The sequence below is a fragment of the Scylla paramamosain genome, chromosome 32 (assembly GCF_035594125.1).
Source record: "Scylla paramamosain isolate STU-SP2022 chromosome 32, ASM3559412v1, whole genome shotgun sequence".
Taxonomy (NCBI): Eukaryota; Metazoa; Arthropoda; class Malacostraca; order Decapoda; family Portunidae; genus Scylla; species Scylla paramamosain.
Genome location: NC_087182.1, coordinates 14,952,381 through 14,971,815, shown reverse-complemented (window position 1 = coordinate 14,971,815; position 19,435 = coordinate 14,952,381). Strand labels below are relative to the sequence as shown.

General features: G+C 46.0%; 2 protein-coding genes across 3 annotated transcripts in view; one reads left to right on the top strand and one right to left on the bottom strand.

Annotated features, from left to right (window-relative positions):
• Positions 1-1,658: 1,658 nt before the first annotated feature.
• On the top strand, positions 1,659-7,176 carry LOC135089245 (uncharacterized). Of its 2 annotated transcripts, none has more exons than XM_063984689.1 (5): positions 1,659-2,130; positions 3,915-4,279; positions 4,894-5,398; positions 5,553-5,689; positions 5,982-7,176. In XM_063984689.1, exons 2-5 carry the CDS (start codon positions 3,960-3,962, stop codon positions 6,952-6,954), a joined length of 1,935 nt encoding a protein of 644 aa, XP_063840759.1. In that variant the 5' UTR covers positions 1,659-2,130; positions 3,915-3,959; the 3' UTR covers positions 6,955-7,176. The 2 variants fall into 2 exon arrangements, with proteins under 2 accessions (XP_063840759.1, XP_063840758.1); XM_063984688.1 differs by having other exon boundaries at positions 1,660-2,130; positions 4,034-4,279.
• A 1,407-nt stretch (positions 7,177-8,583) lies between these two features.
• Positions 8,584-19,435, bottom strand: part of LOC135089247 (uncharacterized) — a 13,520-nt gene continuing 2,668 nt past the window's right edge. The window contains exons 2-5 of the mRNA XM_063984690.1: positions 11,050-11,187; positions 10,657-10,757; positions 9,981-10,122; positions 8,584-9,457 (exon numbers count right to left, since the gene is read on the bottom strand). Of these exons, the coding sequence (XP_063840760.1) occupies positions 8,949-9,457; positions 9,981-10,122; positions 10,657-10,757; positions 11,050-11,146 (849 nt within the window). The 5' untranslated portion in view covers positions 11,147-11,187 and the 3' untranslated portion in view covers positions 8,584-8,948. The remainder of the gene's footprint in view (positions 9,458-9,980; positions 10,123-10,656; positions 10,758-11,049; positions 11,188-19,435) is intronic.

Genomic DNA, 19,435 nt, shown 5'->3' with positions numbered 1-19,435 from the left:
TTAGGTTTTGGAAATGGCAGTTAAAGGGTTAAAATCCACGTGGCTATCTTCATTTTCATCCATTAATATCTCTTACTTCTCTAATCATAAACAGCCAAGGGGACAACAGGTCTACTGCTGTTTGTTCTTCCCTTGTGTTTCTTTGTAATATTATTTGGCTAAGTATTGCTCTCTCCTCTCTGATTTGAAGTGTGTGTGTGTGTGTGTGTGTGTGTGTGTGTGTGTGTGTTTACGTAAGGAAAAGCTAATTTGTTTGCTTCACTGTAACACACGAGGCAGTTTCATAGTCTGCCACACACTATATCCTTTGACATGCTTTGGGCTCCGCGTCTTGTGTAAGTCCATGTTTTGTTTGTGTTTTCATTAAAAGATACCACACATCCATTTACTCTAAAACACAATGGACTCGTTTCACACCCTGTCACACACACACACACACACACACACACACACACACACACACACTACATTATATTCCCACCTTCTAAACGACCAACTGTTTATTTGTATACCACTCACAGCATCGCATCACACATTCATACGCACGCACATAATTCACACCAAACCAACAATACAAACACATCATTCCATCAGACATTCTTTAAATCGGGAACGGCACCCCAACTCAGCCACGAATAGAGAAACCGTAATATTTCACCCAACCTCAGCCTTACTCTGATGAAATGAGGAGGCACGGTGTTCAGGAGGCTTAAGGTAGCGCTGCGAGGGAGGGGCATGGACGCAAAAACACGAGGGAGGAGTGTAGGAGGAGAGATAGAGGAGGGAGAGGCGTGGGAGAGGGAGATGGAGCGTGCGTGAGATGGGAGGAGAGGTGTGTGGGAAGTGGTGAATGGGAGGAGAGGGAATGGGGGACTGGAGACGATGTGGGAGGAGTAAATAAAGTGTATTTAGGAAGGTAGGAAGGAGTGAGGAGTGGCAGAGAGTTACGAGAAGCTGTCTAGTTAGCGAGGTAAGATGAATGATGGGAGAACGCAAGGTGGGAGTTGGGAAGAAGACGCGAAGTTGTAAAAATGAAAGAATGTGCAAATTAATGAAGATAGGCAGGTAAGGACGCGCAACAGAGAACGAGAAAGAGAAAGAGAAAAGGAGAGAAAAAAGAAAAAAAGGAGAGAGACTGAGATTGAAACAGAAGCGACAGATAAGAATGAGGGGAGGAAAAGTCATACCAGCAGCTGTCACGACGCTCACAGACTCTCTCATAAAGTCACCCATTAAGGCAAATTACTTTCACCTGTCTCCACCAAGCCTCGTGACAAGCTAACATGAAACAAATGCAACCACTTAATATACATGAGTTTTGTGAGTGAATGAGTAAGTGAGTGAGTGAGTAATGTTATATGTTTCTTAACTATAGCACTTAATAATAAGACACAAAAAGTAAATAAATAAATAAACTCCCTTATCACAAATAGCTTCCGAAGAGACAATAGGTCTGCTGTTTACTGTTTGTTCTTCCTTTATGTTCCGTTGTGTTCTTCCTTTAATGTAAGTAAGTATGTGTTGACGTGATCAAAGTAAGAAAGAAAGAGAGGAGAGTGAAAAGATGAAGGAAGAGAGAGAAGAGAAGGAGGAGGAGGAGGAGGAGCAGGGGGAGAGGCCTTTAGAGAGAGAGAGAGAGAGAGAGAGAGAACAGGGGGTGTTGGAAGGGAGGGAGAGAGGAAGGGAGGGAGAGTTGGGAGAGGGTCGAGTCGAGTTGGGGATAGCTTCAGCTTGAGATGTGTCGTGGTGAGAGTTGGCTGAGCATCACTGCCTCTACTAGTTCAACAGACCCGAGTTCTCCCCAGCATTTAAACCACTGGGACGCACCTTGACGACCGCGTAAGGAGAGGAGGCTGAGCACACTTATCTCTTGCCTTCCTACCTCCAGCATCTAAACCACTGTGACACGCTTCGAGGCCCGCATTAGAAAAAATACGCGACTTGTATTTTTTCGACGGATGAGTTCTGTGATGAGTGAGTGGTGCAAGGTGACGGTGGCGGTGGTGGTGGTGGTGACTGCAGGTGAGAGGCGGTAATCTCCTCTCCTTCAGGTGGTTGTGGCGAGCCTGTCATCTCTTGTCCTTCAGCGTGGCCATCCTTCTTCAGGAACGCCGATCCGGGAGACTAGAGGTGGGTGAGAGAGAGAGAGAGAGAGAGAGAGAGAGAGAGAGAGAGAGAGAGAGAGAGAGAGAGAGAGAGAGAGAGAAGGGTAAAGACAAACAAAACACACACACACACACACACACACACACACACACACACACACACACACACACACACACACACACACACACACACACATATTCACACACACACACACACACACACACACACACACACACACACACACACACACACACACACACACACACACACACACACACACACACACACACAAAGGCAGACAGGCAAACAGACAAACAAAGAAGAGGAGAGAGAGAGAGAGAGAGAGAGAGAGAGAGAGAGAGAGAGAGAGAGAGAGAGAGAGAGAGAGAGAGAGAGAGTACGCTTCGCTTCTATTCCTGGGTTTTCAGATGCCTTTCATAATTAAAGTTAACATTTTATCTGGCCGGTGACGTCACGCGCCTCACCTGTGCGAGCGGCGACGCGGTGGCCTTACCTGGCGGGGTGGAAGTTTTAATTACGTAGTGGGAGGCGCGGGTGGGACGGGACGGGACTTCTTTTCGACCCCCACCCCCGACCCCGAGACAGAGACACACCCGGTGGACATTGGGAAAGGGTTAAAACAGAGAAATTAGAGGATGATTATAATAGTGATGTTGGGATTACGTTTTCTTTGTTCTTGTTGTTGTTGCTCTTGTTCTCGTTGTTGTTCGTCTTGTCTGTTTTCTTTTTTTTCTTTTCGTTCTTCTTGTTCTTGTTTTTTTTTCTTCCTGTTCTTGTTCTTGTTATTGTTTTTCTTATTGTTAATTTTCCTTTTTCTTCTTGCTCTTGCTTTTACTTTCTTCTTCTTCTTCTTCTTCTTCTTCTTCTTCTTCTTCTGCTCCTCCTCCTCCTCCTCCTCCTCCTCCTCCTCCTCCTCCTTCTTCCTCACAGTCTTCACAATTTCGCTCTTCTCCACCAGGTTTTAGAATAAACTTTTGAGTAGTTTGGTGCACCTGACAAGCAAAGGGCACGTCCGTCACAGGCCGTCCAGCTCTGTACCATCAGTAAACACACCAAGTCAAGGGACGGCTGATTTCTGGCCTGGCGTCTGTCTGTCACACCCTCTAGAAAACTCACCTCTAGCGGTAATTTCTTGCTAGGCGGCAGCAGGTCGACCGACAACCTGCCAGCCTGCCACAACCTTCCCCCAATCTTCCTTCCCTCATTTCCTCCCGCCCGCCCTCCCACACGCATCATCCACCCACGTCTACTTCCCTCCCACACACACAGCACCGCCCCAGTTCCTCTCCCCCTCCTACACCTTCTCAGATAATTATGTAAGTGGTCGATCAGGGCCTGGGAATAAGGCTTAATTTAATGCTTGGATAAAGTATGTTATCTAGACCTAAGTATAAGAGGAGACAAGTGTAGCAAGAATATTAATGCGGACAGTGACGTGAGGCAGTGAGGGGCCAACAGTCAACAAGTGCCGCCCTGTCGCTCCTCTCGTTCCCGCCTCCTACAGGAACATGATCACTCGTAACTCACAATGTTTGTCCGCCTTTAGCCCTACGCCACAACGCACAGCTCGTATATTTACCTGGCGAGTGTCAGGCGGTAAAAATATAAACACATCACTCTTGAAGGTGACAGGTCTTGGCAGGGCGACACAGCTGGCACCTTGACTTCCTTCCCTTGTGTGCGGCAGAGCTACCAGCAGGCTGCCCCAACTACTTATCCCTAACTGTGCCCTGTTTATCATACTTCCCCTCTCTTCCCTTACTTTTGATCTCACCGCCATCTTGCAGGCACCTGGTCAGTGGAAGCAAGCATGGCAAGGGTAACAAAAATAGATGCTTTCAGTCGTCCCTCCCAGTACAAGAGAGAAGAGTGACCACAGACCATTAAGCAATCACTGTGGCTTTAGGTGCGCGGCGGTGATGGCTTGCAGGACACACGTACGCTGCATGATCATCTGCTGCTATGTCCTACTGTGCTGCTGTCCCCTCCGCTACAGCGTCCACACAGACAACACCTCCGGGACATGCCACCTCGCCCCCTCAGACCACATCATCCGGGAGACGCTGCAGGCGGAGGATCACAAGTATGACGTGAAACTCCTGCCGGCGGATCGTCAAGTGTCTGCCTTTCTGGAGCATGAACAGACCAAGAGGTGAGTCGAGGCTTCAGGAAACAAAAGACGCGGAACACACAGAGTCAAACACAACGGAGAGAAGAGATATGGCTTGGCAGTCGTGTAAGGAAGTGGAGGGCAAAAAAAAAAGTAAATCTAAAGAACCTAAAAACAATTGACGTGGTAATGCATGATTCCCTGAACCTTTTAGTGGTGTTATTGAGTGTGGGTCTGAAAGGCAACAGGTGGACGAGCAAGTGAGGTAAGCGGCCAGGTGCTCGCTGTGAGGTATTAACGGGAAGACGTGTACGTAGGAAGAGGATGATGATGAAATGTGTGGGTGGTGATGAGGCGAAAATGAGGAACAGGTGCGTGCCGGGAGAAAGAAAATGGATGTGTAGGTATGCAAGGGAGAATGAAAATGCTTGTTTGTGTGGTGGGAATGCTGCAGACATATGGTGTGTGTGTGGGGGGGAGGGTACTGGTCTGGTATATGGTAAATATGTGGTATGTGTATGGGAGGTGTTTGAGGTGTTTGGTGTGTGTATGGGAGGTGTTTGGTGTGTGCATGGGAGGCGTGGTGTGTTCCGTGGTAGGTGTAGTGTGTGTTGCGGCAGGTGTGCAGCTAGTGAGGTGTGTGGTGTCTTCCGCAGGTTGGTGTTCCCCCTGGCGGAGAGCGGCCCCATCACCATCACCATCACCCCCTGTGACTTCCCCCTGTCCTGGACGCTGGAGCTGCGTCCCCACCAGGGCGAGGGGCGGCACGAGGGTGGAAGTAAGAAGATACGAGCAGTGCTGAGCGCAGTGGGTGGGCGCGGTGTCTCCCACCCGCGCCGCCACCACCACTCCACAAACACAATAACAAATGTCCCTCGTAACTCTACCAAGCCGGTGCGCCACGAGAGGCGGAACGAGTCTTCCGTTTTCAGTGTCTGGCAGCAGCAGGCGGTGGCGGCGGCAGGTCTTTCCTATGACACCACCACCGTGCCGGGAACGGAGCATGCAGGCGCTGGGAGCAGGGAGGTGGAGGAACAGGAGGAAGTGGGGGAACAGCTGGAGGCGGCGGGCGTGCAGGAGGGCGTGGCGGTGCAGTACGAGGGACATGAGCCACAGCAGTTCAGCAGGCAGCAGGCCCCGCCAGGCCTGTACGTGGTGCAGGTGCGTCTTGACCAACCTTCACTTGTCGCAGCAGGTGTTGTGTGATGCTGATGATAATGTTGTGGAATAAAGTGTTAAGTTGAGGGACAGGGTGGGCAGGGGAGAGTGATAGGCGGACAGCGGAAGAGAAACGCTAAACGTGCCTAAAACACAGCTGCATGCCGGCCACGGAGCGACGCACGTCCACATCCTCGTCACCTGCCACTGGACGCCGCCGCCCACCGCAGCCCGCGTCACTGCCACGCCCACCTCCCGGGGCAGGGCAGTCACCCTCCGCTGGGCAGGCAGCAGGTGAGTGCCTGGCGCTAATTTGTGACGGTGTTAAGATCTCCATAACTGTAGTGTTCCCAACAGACCTCAGAAAACAGTTCTCTCTCTCTCTCTCTCTCTCTCTCTCTCTCTCTCTCTCTCTCTCTCTCTCTCTCTCTCTCTCTCTCTCTCTCTCTCTGTCTTTCTATCTATCTGTGTATCTATTTATCTATCTATCTATCTATCTAGTCTCCATCTATCTATATATCTATCTATCTTTCTGTCTGTCTGTCTATCTGTCTATCGGTCTGTTTATCCATCTACTTCTCTGTAGGAACGTGGGCGGGTACTGCCTGGCGGTGAGCGAGGGCCGCCCCTTCCCGTCACTGTGTGCTGCCCGCGCCGCACTCTCCCAGTCTCCCAACAAGTGGCCGCGGGCAATCCTGGGCTGCACAGACAACCCCTGGTACGAGCTGCCCCACGCACCCCGCCGGGCACTGCATGTGGCAGTATGGGAGGCTGGGCATGGCGGGCCGCCCCTGGGCACGGGTCTGGTGCCCGCCAAACGTACGAGAAGGATACCCCGCCTGAGGCCCGGCGCCCTGATAAGGCTGGTGCCCTCCACGGCCGGCACGGCGGTGGCAAAGTTCCGTGTGCGGAAAAGAGGCCGACGGCTGCATGTAATCGCTGTGGCGTGCGGGGCCAAGCTGCGCCTCAAGGTGATGGCGCCGTGCGGGGAGCGGCTGGCCACTGCCGAGGGCAATCTGGGCGCCCTCCACCTGGTGGTAAAGAAGCGGAAGGCGCCACCCAAGGTGCTCATCATGCGTCTCGTCACCAAGCCCCCAGGGGCAGCCAGCGAGGTGCTCCTGACGGCCTCCTACGCCGCCCACTCCCTCTCCCTGCCTCGCCTGCCCCGCAACGCCCGAGTCAGGGCCAAGAATATCACCTGCACCTCCGTCACCCTGAGGTGGTCAGCAGCGCGGGGTTCCCACGCCTACTGCGTGCTGGTGAAGGAAGACAAAAGCGGCAAGGTGTGGCGGACGCGACCCCCGCGCCAGTGTGGGTGGGAGGCGGCGCTCAAACAAACCCACTTCGCCGTCAAGTGGTGCAGCCCGCCCGCCATCACCGGCCGCCAGGAGAAGACCCTGCACACCCTCAACCCCGCCACCACCTACATCGCCACCGTGCTCTCCCGCCATCCCGGCAACGGCCGTGCACTCTCCTTCTCACCCATCCGCTTCACCACATCCTCCCTGTGCTCCCCCGCCACCAACTCCACCACCACTACCGTCGCCACCATCACTTAGAGCCGCTCCCCTCATCATCACCCTCACTGATCGTATCTCCCCTGACATCAGTCCATCACCGCCTTCTCATCGCAGCCCACTCTCTCACTCACTCACCGCCGTGACAGACATTCACACACTCATGATAGCAGCGTCACTCACACCCTCAGACCCTCACAGGCCGCCCCGTCACTTCTATCACGTAATCATAGTCAAGAGTTGAAATAAATATATATTTTCCCATCTTTTCCTTTCACAACAAACCGTCCTTGGGGCCGCATGGACACGTCAGCGTGGCGCATCAGTCAGTCAGTCAGTCAACTACAAACGGCTCCTTTTTCGGTGATCGGAATGCGCAGAACACATTGCAACACCAATGGCTTGTCCTGCAGTGAAGGTAACAAATAATAAATAACACAGATGAGCGATGACGTCAGAGGGAGGAGCCAATGAGGTGAAATAAGCACATGCACAGATTACATGTTGCCAGATAGAACATAAAAACCTCTCATCTACCCTCACAAAACTTAACACACTCCACTTTATTTGTCTTTCCCTCAGGCAATCTAAATAATAGACACCTCGCCATGTACGACTTAATTCAATAGTGAGATGCAGCGTCATCAACCAAAGAAAACGGGATTACTGGTGGCCACTCACCAAGCATAACATCGTAAACTATTGCCATCAAAAATCCCAATTATCTCAGCTATTTCACATCAGTCCTTCCTTGGCTAGTGGTCGTGGCGGAGATGAACGGGGAAGTGACGTCTCAGGGATTTACTCCAGCAGCAGGGAGGAGGAGGAGGAGGACACAGGAGCACCCAAGGATACGTCTGACTGTCAGGTCGGTGAAGGAGGCAAAAGTGATAGGACTTGCTTGCTGTCAGGATGATAATGGAAAGGCTGTTTGATGTATATAGCCTGTTTGGTCCTTAATGAGCAGTTGAGTGTTATGAGTGCTGTTGTCGTTGTTGTTGTTGTTGTTGTTTCATAAGCATTTCAGCGTTAGCCAGATACATTACATCATTTTTTTTAATGTTATAGGGGACATTGGCTTAAGACAACAAAAATGTTATGAAAAACAAGGCCCACTAAAGGTGCCATTCCTTAATTAAAGAGTATAGTCAAAATAGTGGCAATTAGACACGGATACGAGTCAGAGGAATAAAATGTAAACAAATGCCACTCAGGGAACGTAGAGTACTACTGCTGGAGGCATTGTGGGTGCGTGTGAGGGAGAGAGAATGTGAGTGTACTGAAGAATATCGAGTGTACTGTACTCAAATATTCCCGTCAGGTGTTGGCGTGTTTGTAATGTGGAACTCTTTTTCTGTTGTGCTTATTTTTGTGTGCAGCAGTTGAGTGTTTTATTTATTTATCTATTTTTTTTTCTATTGTATTAGTACTCCTCGGAAGCTTTGTTTTTCACACGCACATAAAGTAACGGATGTAGAGTGTGCGCACGTGTATGTACTGTGTGATGACTGCGGGTGTGGGCGTGGAGGAGGTGGAACACTGCAGGCATTTTAAGTGAACATTTAAAACTCTATTACTTTGTTTCTTTACTCGTATGTACATTGCGGTGTTACACTTACTGGCGTTCCAAATATTTACTATTATATACTATGTCCTATTTACTATTTACTATTATATACAGCAACTATTCAATCAAAGACTTAAGATTAGCGATGAATATAGTAACGGGCCAATTACGTAAGCTAGGTTAGGTTAGGCCAGTTTAGGTCAGCAACCCCGCCAAGTTGGTTTTGCACTCTGCCGTCACACCTGCACCCTGCTGCATGAGCCCATCACCCCGTTAAGTCAGGTCAGCACCCCGGCAAATCAGCATCTCACCATGTTAAGTCAGCACACCGTTAAGTCATATCAGCGTCCCTTTAAGCTATGTTAACTCTTCTCTAAGTTAGGTCAGCACCTCATCAAATCAGGTTACCATGTCAGGTTAAATCTCATCAGATCAGGTCACCCCACTACAGGCTGGTGGAGCGGCCGCCTCACTTGGTCATGACCCACACGTCACAGATGCGGATGTCGGAATACTGAGGCTCCGTCACGAAAAAGTACCTCCCGACAATGGGCGTGTCTGCCACCACCTCCAGGCCGTTGGTGGGGGTGAAGGTGGGCTTGGGCAGCAGCAAGGGGTTGTTGGTGACGGTGGTGTCGTTGCCCACTCGGAACTCCACGACATTGATGTCGATGAGGGCAGTGAGGCTGATTCTGACCCGGGTCACCCTCCTGGGAGACCCGAAGTCAGCCCTCCACCACGGCGGGGTGTCCACCAGGCTCTCATAGCAAGCGGTCTCCGTCTGGCAGAAGAAGTTTACTTGTGTGGGATAGTAGTTGTAGTTAACGCTGTAGACCGAGGAGGACTGCGTGGCGGCGCCCAATGCCACGTCCCCGACTGCCGGGTGAACAGAGAAGCAGTAGTCATACAGGTACACTCCGCTGCCTGGCCCGACCCACGCTTTCGTCACCTTGGCGTTGAAAAAATCACATCTGTTGCCTGGAAAATGAGAAGAAAATGAGTCGAGGGTGAGCAAGTGGAAAGATTTAGGCGCTAACGACGGTGCTTGATTTAACTAGACAATTTTATCCATAGTGAGAGGAAAAACCAACAACAGTCTGAAGGAAGAGCAAGCGTCTAATCTACGGCCGATGTTGGCTGCAGTGAAGGTGGGAATGCTTGCAGGTATATTAGTTAACGTGCTGTGCGCGCTGTGTGGGCGGCGACGCAGAGGAGGTGCAGTGCGACGATACATTTTTAGTCTGTATTCAGAAGCACTTCGCTCTCTCACCACGACTGTTTTCAAAGGCCACAGAGGTGATTGGCTGAGTTCTCCAGACTGTTTCTCTTTTTAATAATGTAGAAATTTTGTTAAGCTGTCGCTAAAATAATGTAGAAATTTTGTTAAGCTGTCGCTAAAGCTGTAAAAATACCATTAAAACCCGTGTAGCTTTAACTGACCTTTTAAAGTAGTGGAGACGCGGGGCAAAAGTGTTTGGTCAGGTGTCAAGGCGCGACTCACCCTTGAGGCAGTAGAGGGAGCAGTACGGGGTCTCGCTGCACACGGCGCCGCATCGCAAATTCAGGCTCATCTTTTCAGAGAGCGGGATGGAGATGGACCTGAGCAGGCACGGCGCGATGCTGTCAGGCAAGGAATTGTCCACCTGCGAATCATTAACGCTTTCATAAATATTTGTTTCCGCAATGATCAAAATATACAGCTACCTTTTTATTCCAGTATATGCAAATAGTTACTGTGTTGCGCTAAGTGACAGAAGAGACGAGTCAAGTGTCAGTGAAAAATGCGTCACTTGAGAGAAGATTTCCCAAGCACAACAATGCCAGTCATGCTGCCTCAAGGTTATTACATACATAATTACGTTTCTCTTCTCGAGGAAAGAAAAAAAAACATTGGTTCGTATTTTGAATAACGCTTGGATCTCTCATCAGGACCATTTTTAAAATCATAGAGATGATTTGTAAGATCCTCATGGGCGTTTTTTTCAATGGTTGTACATAATCAACTGCAAACAATCTTTAGAATCATGAAAATCCTTTGAAAACATTCGAAAACTTCTATTATGGTCTATTTAAAGTATGGAAGGATTAGATGCCGCAGTGTTTTGAGAATACAGTACATTGACTAACAAAACCTGAAAGAGGGGCTGACGGAGGCGCCGCCAGGTGAGGGACGTTACCTTGACATAGTGGGATGTGGTGATGGAAGTGACGGCCACGACGAGGAGAGGCAGGACGAAGCAGATGCGCAACATGGTGGAGGCTCCTGCTGGTGCTACTTCTGAATAAGACACGCACAAATATAAGTACATGTTACACACACACACACACACACACACACACACACACACACACACACTTATCCCCAAATTTCGGATGACACTTTTGACCTTTCTTTTAGGACTGGCAGCTCATTTGGTCCTCTCTCTCTCTCTCTCTCTCTCTCTCTCTCTCTCTCTCTCTCTCTCTCTCTCTCTCTCTCTCTCTCTCTCTCTCTCTCTCTCTCTCTCTCCCTCCCTCTCTCTCTCTTTATTACCCTTGGCCAGTGCCTCTCTTACATAAAAAATACTCACGCCTCACGCACGCACGCACTGAAGACCGAGCAGCCAGCGTCCTTGAGCAAGAGAGTGGTGGGGGGTGTCGGGTGTGGAAAGTCTCACACTCACCCATAGATCGGAGTGTATGCGTCGTAAATTCTCGCCAGGACGTAGCTGGAGACCACGAGTGCAGCAAATAATTCACAAGATGGTGGTGGATCTCTCTCTCTCTCTCTCTCTCTCTCTCTCTCTCTCATAAATATATCAAGACACTCCTGGGCAGCACAGTAATTGGCTATGTGTCTTACAATCAATATAGAAGCTCCAGACTATAATTCCAATAATAGTGAGAGCAATAGGAATAGTTTATCACAGACACACCTTGACACAGGTAGAAACGACGCTAATAATAGTAATAGACCATCTCACGCCACTCAGACCCATGCTTCCTGGCCGCTCATGAATAAAGTACACGGATTGTATTGCTTTATTAAGACACTAAACGATTCACAATGGAAATAAATATGTGTCTTTGTACCTCTGTGGCTCTTTGCTCCTCCAGGTAATGTCTCCTTCGTGACATCTACCGTAGAAGTCTTCCCGCCACGCCATCTTCTGTATTGAATATTGTAAAGCTGGTCGACGCCTTTCCCTGCCGCGCGTGACTCAAGGAGGGAGTATCTAGGCCGCGGCGTGAACCTCTCTCTCTCTCTCTCTCTCTCTCTCTCTCTCTCTCTCTCTCTCTCTCTCTCTCTCTGTGAATTTCTTCGGGAATTGGTTCAGAGATGTACGAACTTGCGAAAACTGTCCAAGTTCCCGCAGTTTGTGGATGGAGACGCGGTGTAAATCATGGTGGTGCCTCCCCGTGACTGCCCCTCGGACCCCCAGCCTGCCCTCCCTCACCTGACCCAACTTGACCTAACTTGACCTCGCCTAGCCAAACTAAACCTGGACTTACTCCGTTGTGTAATGTCATGAAAAGGATCCTCACCCTTTGCTTCACCTTTATCTCACCCTCACTTCACTGAATCTTACCCTATCCTTCTCACCCTTCACATCATCCTTATCTCACACTCATTTCACTGAACATCACTCTATCCTCACCTTCGCCTCACTAAACATTACCCTATCTTTCCTCATCATGCTTATCTCACCCTCACTTCATTGAATCTCATCCTACCCTCACCTTCACCTCATCCTCACCCAAAACACGCACGTCGCCCAGCACAGAAACGCAATTACCCTTCCTGACTCCTTATTCCCGGGTCAGGCAGCGGCTACAAGACATCAGTGTCCCCTTAAATATAGTCGGTAGTGATGATTTACGCTTTCAGTCCTCAATCACTATTTTGACTAGAATAAATCACTATATTAAGGAAGCAAAGGGATGTGTCTTGTACTTTATAGATGTTATTTCTCTTCTATCTTCGTGTGCTGGCTGGGGATTGGTGGAATGGGAGGGGGGATGGTGAGACGCGTCCATCTGCACCCCTCCCACCCCCATGCACAACTCCCCCAGCAGGACACGGGCGAGCCAGGGCCGGCATGCAAAGGAGTGGTGGATGTATGAGTGTTCCGCCGCATGAATTTGAGAGCTGTAAAGTGAATACGGAATCGCCATATTTCCTGCTGCTCTAATGTTTAGGTGACGCGTCGCGGTGAGGGAAGGAGGCCGTGAAGAAGTAAGAGGAGGAAGAAGAATGGAAGAAAAGTTTATGCGGTTTTACTGTTTTGCGCTAGACTTGGCACACTCCCAGCCCAACAGTGTTACCAGTTGTTAGATTTGTTGGATAAGATCGATATTGCTTTAGTTATGTTTGGCTACACTGGTTTATCTGTACATGTTTGACTTTTTTTTTTTTAATGATTCTAGGTTACCAACTGTTAGATTTGTTGGATGAAATCAGTATTGGTTTAGTTATTGATTGGTGAGACTGGTTTACCTAAAGAGGTTTCACTTTTTTTTAATGGTTCTTTGTATGTTTTGTCTTCCCAGGGGTTTGATCTTCTTTACTCATAAATTTCACTCCCACCTCTTGATGGGTTATTATTGAAAATTCTTACAATTCACTTACTTGTTCATCCTTAAAAAGTCATTTGTTTTTTGTCTTCTTTTCCCATTTACTCTTTTTCAGTGTGTGCAAAACGTTACTGTATGTGTTTGCATCTAAAATAGTCACTCTCCTTCTCTCCTTCACTGTTGTGGTATTTCTCTGTTCGCCCTTTCAAGACTAAGCAATTTTTCTTCTATAATGCCTCGAAGTTTCTGAACATTATCTTTGTGTTAAACTCTCGTCAATATTTCTGCAGCGTAAAAAGACAAATTTACTTTCTGCTTTACCTCTTTTCTCTCCTGTGTCTCCATACTTGCAGTGTTTACAGCGCTAGGAGGGATAAGGAAGAATAACCGTAGCAGTAAAAGGGTTGACATTCAGGCCACTGTAAAAAATGTTTCCAAGAACACAGAAGAAGAGATGAATTAGGTGAATTTTGTCTTTTGTAAGCAACAGAATAATTTAAGAGAGACGGTAATGCAAAAAACAACGATTTTATTTCTTATCTATTCGGAAATTTCTTTCTCGTATTATCTTTCCTGAACGTTGTCTGAAAAATTGACTGATTATGGGAAAAATATTTGAGCATTAAAGTGGCAAATGTCTAAAGTTAAACTGAACAATTCTTTCCAGAGCTCACAAATTACCCCGAAAAAACTATTAGAATTTTAGGTATTTTATTTCCATGTCATTGTTCTTTTTTTTTTTTTTTTTACTTCATTTATTTATTTATTCATTTGATTTTTTTAGGAAGTGAACAGATATTCTCAGTGATGACCTTCGTATTGCTTGCTGAACGTCTCTCCTCATCCGTGTTTAATTTTTCGTGAAGTCTGCATTAAGAGGGAGAGTCAAACGTGAGACAACCAAGGGCGTGCGGGTTTTTTTTTTTTTTTTTTTTTGTTTTTCTACCTCGCTCTTTTTTATTAATATGTACTATCACACATGCGAAAAGGAACACACACACACACACACACATACAGAACTAGTTATATTTCACCTATGCTGCGAGCGTGTGTGTGTGTGTGTGTGTGTGTGTGTGTGTGTGTGTGTGTGTGTGTATACGTAGGTAAGTTAGCACGAATAGGTGGATATTTCAGTAACTTTGATGGGTTCATGTGCTAGGACCTGGATAAAAGAGAGAGAGAGAGAGAGAGAGAGAGAGAGAGAGAGAGAGAGAGAGAGAGAGAGAGAGAGAGAGAGAGAGAGAGAGAGAGAAAACAGACAGAAAAAATACTCAGACACAATGACATAAAAAAAAAAAAAAAGAAAGAAAGAAGCAACAAAAATGGAATGAAGACACAGAGAAACATGAAGAAGACTCAAGGTGCATTCTATTAACTTTAGCAGACATGCCACAAATCAGGAATTCCGTGACACCTACAAAGGTAAGCAGCACATGAGCCAAGGACAAGAAGTGAAGCCAACATGCATCCTGGAATTATCACTTTAAAAGACGGACCGCGTGCTGCACTGTGACGTTTTAATGACGCATGTGTGGAAGAGAAACGAGAGGAATATTTTCATTTTTTTTCTAGAATATTATGCTGTAGGTAATGTGTTAAACTAGCCCTTAAATTAGTGAATAGTGATGAGGTGATGATGATGATAGTAATAATGATAATGATACTACTACTACTACTACTACTACTACTACTACTAATAATAATAATAATAATAATAATAATAATAATAATAATAATAATAATAATAAGGATCTTACAACATTTTCTTGCATATTTGTTGCCATAACGGAACGACAGTAGAGAACAAAGTAAACAAATGCATAAAATTTCCTTATACTTGTCTGAAAAGTAGTTGACAACAGTCTTTTTATATTTCAAGCGTTTACTGAGAAGTTTTCCTTTCGATTACCACCTTGATTCAGTGTTTTTTTTTATTTTTTTATTACTGTTTATGCCTTTTTTTTTTTTTTTCTTTTTTTCATTTTGACCTTGACCACAGAATCTCTTCATTAAGTCATGGTAGTTTTGTACTCGTATGTATAGCACGGGCCTTCTTTCCTTCCCCTCAAGTCTTTCATGAATTGCATTGTTTCCGCGCAGCCAATAGATATTAACACTCAGAATTATTGCTAGTCATTTATTGAGCTCACCCATAATTACGCTGCAATTTACGCTCTTTTTTTTTTTTTTCTCCATTGATGAATTATAACAATTTCATTACAAGTTTATTATTATTATTTTTTTTTTTTTTACATTTCTTTCTTCTTTTTCTTCTTTTTTTTTTTTTTTTTTTACATTTATGCTACAAGTTTACACACTGTTGACACGTTCACTTCAGGACTCGTGTCACCTCCCACTACACTGTCACTGCTAACACTCCTCAGTTAAACACATAAAGTACAAAACTCAATGTTCCCGATCACTAACTTAACGGTTTGAACATTTTCGAGAAAAAAAAAAAAACGGCGTCTGTATTACAAGGTTTTGAAATTTATGATAGTGCTTTTCCTCACGAACTCCTTACTGTTTCATTCGGCGTGGCTTGGGAATTCCAGCGAGTGAGTTTTGGCAGGCAGGCTTTGGGGAGGAACGAAGTAACCCTCATGCCCTTTGCTGTTTCACTCGGCGTGGCTTTCGAGTCCTTGCGAGTGAGCTTAGGTCATACTGGCTTTGTGGAGACGCAGAGTAACCCCTCACACCCTCTACTGTATTTCAATTGGCGCGCCTTGGGAGTTCTTGCGAGTGAGTTTAGGTGACAGGCTTTGGGGAGACGCGGACTAACCCTCACAACCCTTAGTATTTAATTTGGCGTGGCGTAGGAATTCGTGCGAGTGAGTGAACCCTTTCGCTGCTATTTGTCGCAACTTTCTTAAAATTACTAACCACTTTGAGACATCTTTTTTTGTTCCTTAGCCACTTCCAAACATCGTACTGGCTAGAAATTGCAGTGTACTCTTTTCTTATTCCTCTTTCTTATACGTGGTTATAAAGATTTGCTACCTTGCTTTTAGTGTTGTGAATTGTTGTATATCGCAGTGAATCAAGGCGATGCAGGCTTAGGAAGGCGCAAAGTAACCCTCACACTTTAATTTCTACTGCGGTTACTATCGCTCTTAGCTTTGCCATTAGCATCATTCATTCAGTAGCGCCGCGGATCAAATATACTCTTCTAACCAGACAGAGGTGCGGCAGGAGTTGTCCAGTGAGTGGAGAGTTGCCCCCGTGAAGTGCCTGTTTCCTGCTGCTGCCCTGCCTCCCTTGATGCCGGCAGGGAGGGAGGGAGTGGGAGTGGCAGGGAGTCACGACCCACCTGGAGACGTGTGACACCTGTTTGAACTCCGCTTGTGCACTGACGGACTTTCAATTAACCGTCACACTAATCACTCTGGCAGCGGCATTCATTCATTCACTCACTTGATTAATTAATTGCGTTTTTGTTTTCTTTTTTTGCTACACCGCTCCATCGGGTTTTTAACTTTCAATCTTTGTTTTGGTTTTAATTAAGTTTTGATTAACCCTCGCTTAGCTCGCTAGTGCTGGCATGCAGACGACTCAGTTTTGCTGCCAGTGTTTGTCGTGCGCTGAATCAGGACTTGAAAGACTGACGTAAAGTTCCTTGGGTAATTGTGTGATCTTAGGTTTGTATCCCACGCCCTTCAGGATCACGCCCACCCGACACACGCTCGCCTGATGAAGCCACACGCCACGTCAAGCACTTTATTCCACGCCTGTGCCCTCTGCTCTGTCCCTCCCTCCCCCACCTTGTAGTTACGTGCTGAGGCAAGACTTGAGGGGCTGTGGAGGGCTTAGGATATGAATATTTCAAGAAGACAAAAAAAAAAAAAAAAGAAAGAAAAAAAAATGGTTCCTTTTTTGTATTCGTGTCGCTCCGCTGTTCCCTGATGTTTTAGAAAAAAGGAGGTAAATTATTCCTAAGACCTTCCCGTATCCAAACACTTAATTTCCAGTTTTGATCATTTGGACTGCTAGGATATTCATACAGGAAGAAGAAGAAGAAGAAGAAGAAGAAGAAGAAGAAGAAGAAGAAGAAGAAGAAGAAGAAGAAGAAGAAGAAGAAGAAGAGCAAGAGGAAGAGGAGGAGGAGGAGGAGGAGGAGGAGGAGGAGGAAGAGGAGGAGGAGGAATTAAGTGCTATTTTTAAGCCACCTAAGAATGCCAAAGAAAAAGATATGTCCGATGCACCTTTACATACTCAGACATATTCAAAAGGAGGGAGGAAAAAAGCAGTAAAATAAAGCGTCATTTGTAAACTACTAAAGAGCATTAAAGAAAGGAACATACGTCCTCTTCATCTTTCCTCATAACATGCGAACTTTTAAATGTCGTTACCAGTTTCTAGGAATGAAGGAATGTTGGAAGAAAAACCTAAAAAAAAAAAAAAAAAAAAGTAATGCGTTATTGATACGCTACTTAGGAATGTAAAAGAAAAAAAGACATGCCGTGTACATCTTTCCTTATACGAATATTTGCATGCCACTGCTGACAGGTAGGAATGTACGGGCAGTGCCTTACGTAAACACATGTTATATACGCGTCAAGTATGAGACTGTTAGTGTATGTATGATTTAGTATCCGGTAAAATACACTGTACCTACAATACTATAATCTTCTATATTTTTTTTTTTTTTTTGCTAGTTCTTTTTGTATTTAGTGCTTTTTTCTTCATTTTGTTTCAACTTTTTTGTCTCCATGTTGGTTTTAATACTATTTTTTCATCCTATTTTCAGTTTTTTTTTTTTTTTTTTTTTTTTGAACGGGAGCCTTTATGCTTATTTCCTGTACTTTTCTTGATCTTTATTATTATTTTAATCGTCTCTCTGTCTCTGCCTGTCTCCGTCTACATTTCAGTTTCACAATCTTCATTCTCTTTCCATATGGTTTTCAATACTTATCTGTTTCAATTCCGTTTTCAATATGCCTTTTTCTACATCCATAGTATTTTCAAGTAGGAGGAGTTTAAGTACTTCCACAGATACACACACCCGCCTGAATTATGCACCTAAAACAGTATCGCCACACGGTAAAATAATGACAATCCAATAATTTTCCCATCTTCATGAAAATTCGAGCCTAACCACCACATAAATCTAAGACACAAGGAACTGATGTCCTGCTCAGTGCTCCTTCCCATGAAATATTTACTTTTTGGTCAGCACTTACCTACCAGACGCAATGGTTAGTGAATCATGGCATGCACAGGTGAGAGTGGTTCGGGAGCTCCTAGGTACTTAAAGGCGGAGGAGAAGAGAAAGAGGGAAGATGCAAGGTGGGGATGAAGGCCGGGAAGAAGGGAAGTAAGCACGTGGTAAGGGAAGAAAGAAAAGATGTGGGAGGTTAGGTTAGGTTAGGTTAGGTTCATGTGTGTGGAGGTGATTAGATGGATGCAGGGTGGGGATGAAGGCTGGGAGGAAAGGAAGTAAATGCGTAGGAAGGGAATAAAGGTTGGAGATTAAGTTAGGTTTAGTTAGGTCAGTGTGTGTGGAGGAGATTGGATAAAGAAGATGTTTTTTTATGTACTTAAACTTAGCAATTCTACAATTCTCCTTTTTGGAGTTGTAAATGATCAGTTCCTTGTATTTCTGAAGACTTGGATGGTCACAAACAACTCGTGGTGGCTTCTTGGATTAGTAAATGAATGGTCCTTTGTATTTCTCAAGGCTTAGAGTCACAAAGTACTCCTGGGGACTCCCTGGAATAGAAAATTGCAGGCTCCTTGTATTTATGAAGACTTAGATGATCGGCCACAATACCCAGTGGCTTCTACACTGGTAAATGGTCTGCTCCTTGCATTTCTGGAGCCTTAGATGATCATATGCATCAATTAGTGACGCAGTAAGGAGCTTTTGGCCTCCCTCACCTATTTGCAGAGACTCATATCGTGCCCCCGGTGTAATTGCTGCCGAACACAGGACTGATGAGAAGTATGGGGATAATCTTCAGCCACGAGGCGGTGGAGTGAAAGATGTGAAAAATGGGCGGCTTCCTGCAAAACTCGAATTTGCGTCATCTGGACCACTCTTATACGTCCCAGCGCTGACCACTCATCCGCCGCCTTTCCTTTGATGTGTGTATGCGTGCATGTGTGCGTGTGTGTGTATGTGTGTGCTATACGTATCCACATAGCATACACGAGGTTTTCTCTTTACTGAAGACTACGCATAATACAATATAAGCTGTGTATTTTATAGATTGCGTATACGTTATTTATTATATACGTATATTTATGGTACGTACATGATATGATGCATAAAATTCAGGCTATGTACTTGATAGACTAAACATTATACTCGTTTGACTTCAAAATTCCCAGGCAGTCTTGAAAAACTAAGACAGAACACAAAAGAAAACAAAACAAAGCCAAGATAAAATAGAAAACGACACA

Coding starts and splice junctions, on each gene's coding strand:
- LOC135089245 (XM_063984689.1), top strand. CDS start 3,960: ATGCTTTCAGTCGTCCCTCCCAGTACAAGAGAGAAGAGTGACCACAGA. Junction 4,280..4,893: donor GAGCATGAACAGACCAAGAG/GTGAGTCGAGGC, acceptor TGTCTTCCGCAG/GTTGGTGTTCCCCCTGGCGG. Junction 5,399..5,552: donor CAGGCCTGTACGTGGTGCAG/GTGCGTCTTGAC, acceptor CCTAAAACACAG/CTGCATGCCGGCCACGGAGC.